This window comes from Sinocyclocheilus anshuiensis, unplaced genomic scaffold (assembly GCF_001515605.1).
Source record: "Sinocyclocheilus anshuiensis isolate Anshui unplaced genomic scaffold, SAMN03320099.WGS_v1.1 scaffold1075, whole genome shotgun sequence".
NCBI classification, from domain to species: domain Eukaryota; kingdom Metazoa; phylum Chordata; class Actinopteri; order Cypriniformes; family Cyprinidae; genus Sinocyclocheilus; species Sinocyclocheilus anshuiensis.
This window is the reverse complement of record NW_015544163.1, coordinates 2661888-2666564: the sequence shown is the minus strand read 5'-3', so window position 1 is coordinate 2666564 and position 4677 is coordinate 2661888. Positions and strand designations below refer to the sequence as shown.

General features: G+C 34.6%; 1 protein-coding gene across 3 annotated transcripts in view; it reads left to right on the top strand.

Annotated features, from left to right (window-relative positions):
• The window catches only part of LOC107695724 (phospholipid phosphatase-related protein type 5-like), a 46952-nt gene that overhangs the window by 22899 nt on the left and 19376 nt on the right, over positions 1–4677 (top strand). Inside the window, exon 1 of one of the 3 annotated variants that reach the window (XM_016495751.1) lies at positions 3808–3976. The exons of the other annotated variants lie outside the window; for them this stretch is intronic. Coding sequence (XP_016351237.1) covers positions 3863–3976 — 114 coding nt within the window. The 5' untranslated portion in view covers positions 3808–3862. Of the gene's footprint in view, positions 1–3807; positions 3977–4677 lie in introns of those variants that run through there. 3 annotated transcript variants of the gene reach the window in all.

Here is a 4677-nt window from a genome sequence, read left to right as displayed (position 1 = left end):
GGCTTCATTTAGATTATTTGACGTTAAATGCCTCATATGAGTCACTTTGGAATAAATCACAGTAGGCCTATGTATCATGATAAAAAAAGCGACTTTACAGTCTGGAAATACTTTCAGCTATAGCAAATTATTTTGCAGAACCCCTATCACTTTAAGAACCGCTGGTCTACACGGAAGAAAGACCTGTCTAGACTCAGTACGAGTTGTGTCGAGCTATTCATTAGTCTGTTTGATGAGAAAAATATGAAATTGATAAAATGGGTTATTAATCCGTACAACTGCAGCAGTGGAGGACTATTATTCTGCTGCGTGATACTGCAAAAGAACTGATGATGGCACGGTTTGATCTTCGGCTGACCAATCAGCAGAAAGGGGCGTTTAATTCCCGCCCACATGTAGAAATCGAATATTCAAGCTGTTTATTCATTTTTCCACCCATGAACGAAAAACTACAATTTAAGCTGAAAAAGGAGCCGTTTTCTAATTTTTCTATTTTCAATATTAAATCAAAAAACGAATGATTGAATGATACACGGATTGTTGTAGGTTTGTTTTCTGAAATTTTGATAGCAGACTGCAATGTCACTCACACCAGTAACCTACTCATATTTAAGCCTGATATATCAAATAATAGTAATTTAGTATTTTTTAATAGTAATATAATATTTATAATAATAATGTCCTTTTTTGATTTTTGGAAACAGAACAATTTATTGAACCTTTAGCCCAAACTGAGCAAAAATACTCAATTTGGTGCAATTGCTGATATTTAAATGGACAAAAATTATAAAAAAGATGAAATTCTGACAACTTGAAAGTGAAATGTCAGATCTTTATAACAGTATACAATAGCAGATACGTAAAATACATATAAATATCAGTTGTCACTCTGTATTTCCCAATAATATGTCTTAAGATGATATTTAAATGCTTTGGATGATATTAAATGCAGTTTAATGATCAAAGCTCTGTAGTTTTAAAACACATAATACAATGCAATACAATGATGATTGAGAGATGAACAAATAATCATTCCCCAAAAGCCTGATGGATCATATTTAATGCTCACATTTGAACATGATTTTTCAAAAAATGATTTATGGGTAATTAGGTAAACCTAATTTGCTTCAGTCCAGTATTTTTCATCTTGAAATATTGCTAACAATATCAAATTTAAAGACCGCAAGAAGAAACATTAAGGGATACGTTTTTACAATCATACCAAAAAGTCTTTTACTTGCTAAAAAAAAGTATCCATCAGACAACTGAAGGCAGGTTGTAGATTTTGAGCAACAGGTTTTTAAGCAAAGTTTTGATTGTGCTAATAATTTAGAGACCTTTAAATATGATACGGTAGGAACCATCCTCTTTTTCACATACTATTAAAATATAGTTTTCACAGGCTATCAAGCTCCAAAAATGGCAAAAAAGCAAAATGAAAGTATTATAAAAGACATATGCACCATATGTGACCCTGGAGCACAAAACCAGTCTTAAGTCGCTGGGGTATATTTGTAGCAATAGCCAACAATACATTGTATGGGTCAAAATGATTGATTTTTCTTTTATGCCAAAAATCATTAGGATATTAAGTAAAGATCATGTTCCATAAAGATATTTTGTAAATTTCCTACTGTAAATATATCAAAACTTAATTTTTGATTAGTAATATGTATTGCTAAGAACTTAATTTGGACAACTTTAAAGGCGATTTTCTCAATATTTTGATTTTTTTGCACCCTCAGATTCCAGATATTTAAATAATTGTAACTCGACCAAATATTGTCCTATCCTAACAAACCATACATCAATGGAAAGCTTATTTATTCAGGTGATGTATAAATCTCAATTTCGAAAAATTGACCCTTATGACTTGTTTTGTGGTCCAGGGTCACATATAGTCTTGTGAACAAACAAACATAAAGAAAAAACATTGTAGTCTCTTAAAACCATTTTAGCTGTTCAGTTTGTCATAATACTTCCCAAAACTGAACCGTTTGACCATATCTTGAGGTATAATGATTTTGAGGATGTTTGTGCATTAGACAGGGCACTAGATCACCACACATTCATTTATCAGCCACATAAAACTGCTTTATGCTTCAGCGTGATTTGCTGTGTAAATTGCATGAAAACAGCCTAAATATAAGCTTTTGATGTCCAGAGGGAGGATTGGGGAGTGTGGAGGTACACAGCAGATGGCACCGTCTGCTCGAGGGGTGAAAGCGCTGGCATTTTAACATATGGCTGAACTGTGCACCTCTCTGTCCACTCGCCGCCTCAGGGAAGAGGCGCTGCATGATCTGTTCTGCGTCACGGTAAGAGAGGAGATGAAACGGGGTAAAGCAGCAGCGTCAGGCCTCTAGGCTTTCATTCAGTTTCATCACACAATCATCACTTGACTCTCTGATTTTTGTGTTGTGGTTAATTTTTTTGCAAAAATGTATTCAATTGATCAAAAGTGACAGTAAATGTTACAAAAGCTTTTTATTTATTTCAAATAAATGCTGTTCTTTTTAACTTTCTATGCAAAGAATCCTGAAAAAAGAAAGCTTTCATGAAAATATTAAGAAGCGCATATGTTTTCAACATTGATAATAATAATAAAATGTTTATTGAGTAGCAAATCATCTCATTAGAACGATTTCTGAAAAATCATGTGACAATGACTGGAGTAACGATGCTGAAAATTCAGCTTTGATCACAGGAATAAATTATATTTTAAAATATATTCAAATAGAAAACAGTTATTTTAAATTGTAAAAATATTTCACAATATTACTGTTTTTACTGTATATTTTCTTTCACATAAATTCAGCCTTGGTGAGCATAAGTGACTTCTAAAACATTTTAAATAAAATCTTACCCAACCATACCTTTATAAAGTAGTTTATATATTAGTGTCGTGCAAACATTTACCTACATAAACATCCAGATATCTTACTTTTGCATTCGCAACTAATTTTAGTACTGTAATATTATGTATTATTGCTTTTTTTGTCAATAGGTTATTCAGTAAGAGAAAAAAGCAACTTGCAGTAAAAAAGTAAATGGGGTAATTTTAAATTCATGTTGACTTTAAATATCAATATTAATATTAATGTTAAATCTAAAAACAAATATTGAGATATCATTTTAAATTGGATTGAATTTTATATACATTATTTACTGTTGTATCAAATTGTTTGGAAGGATTTGGACATCATATCCTGCCTTTGACCCTTTCCTGATCTCACCTGGGAGTAGTTGTGGTGTTGAGATCTGCTTTATATTATTTATTAATATAAGAAGCATATGAGCCACAAGCCTAATCACCCATGACAGCTGATATAAAGGATCTAGAAATGCAGCTTTATCTCATCTAATGGCACATTATTCGCACTTGAACTGATGTTCACAGTCTCACCAACACACACACACACACACACAGTATTAGACGCACATCCTCAATTCACAACATAATCACAGCCAGCTTTTAAAACAGTCATTCACCCAAAAATGAAAATGCGGTCACCCTCACTATATCATTGCGAACCCTCTAAACCAGGGGTGGGCAAACTTGGCTTTTCCAGGCCACTTTCCTTCAGAGGTTAGCTCCAACCCTAATCAAACACACCTGAACCAGCTAATCATTGTCTTCAAGATTATACTAGAAGGCTACAGGCAGGTGAGTCATATCAGGGTTGGGTCAAATCTCTGCAGGAAAGTGGCCTGGAAGGGCCAAGTTTGCCATCACTGCTTTAAACCCTCTGGGTGTGTGAGTCATATGAACTGAGTGTGTGTTGATCATTTGCTCTGTGTGTGTGTGTGTGTGTGTGTGTGTGGGGTGTGTGTGGTGTGTTGTGTGTGGTGTGTGAGACTAATGTCAGTCTGTGTCAGCGGTCAGGTGCTAAACTGGGAGATGTGTGAGGTGAACGCCGTGTCCCTGTCCCTCACTGTCTCATCTCTGACGTCTCTCTGTCTCTTTGAGTTGAAGGTAATGGATTTGATGTCGTGTTTATGGTCTCCGCTTCTTCTATCACTGCCAGGGAAGCACTTGTACAGCATTATAGCTCAGATGTTTAGATCAGGGGTTCTCACTTTTTGTTTTGTTTTTATATTGATCATCAAGTGGTGGCCCAACAGAGTACTTAAATTGTTTATCATATTCAAGTAAGCTGAAATTACGATAACATGATATTTTGATAACATTTTTTCCTTGACTTTTAGTTAATCGTTTTTTTAGTTAAACATTGTCTTTATTATTTTATTTAATTTTTTATTTTATTTTCAGTCCAGTTATGGTCTCCAAAATATTGGACATCCCCTGCAATTTTTTAAAGGGGTCATATGATGCGATTTCAATTTTTCCTTTCTCTTTGGAGTGTTACAAGCTCTTGGTGCATAAAGAAGATCTGTGAAGTTGCAAAGACTAAAGTCTCAAATCCAAAGAGATATTCTTTATAAAAGGTAAGAGTCAACCATGCCTACCTAAAATGACTCGTTTAAACACGCCCCCACATATCTACGTCACTATCTGGGAAGATTTGCATAACACCGCCCAAATGTTCACGCAAAGAAAGAAGGCGTAACTTTTATTCTCGCTGTAGTATTGTTGTTGCGGCCGCCATGTCGTGAAGGCGCTGTGTGTTTCGTTGTGAAAGCGAAACTACTTTGTTTGGTCTTCCAAAAGAGGAC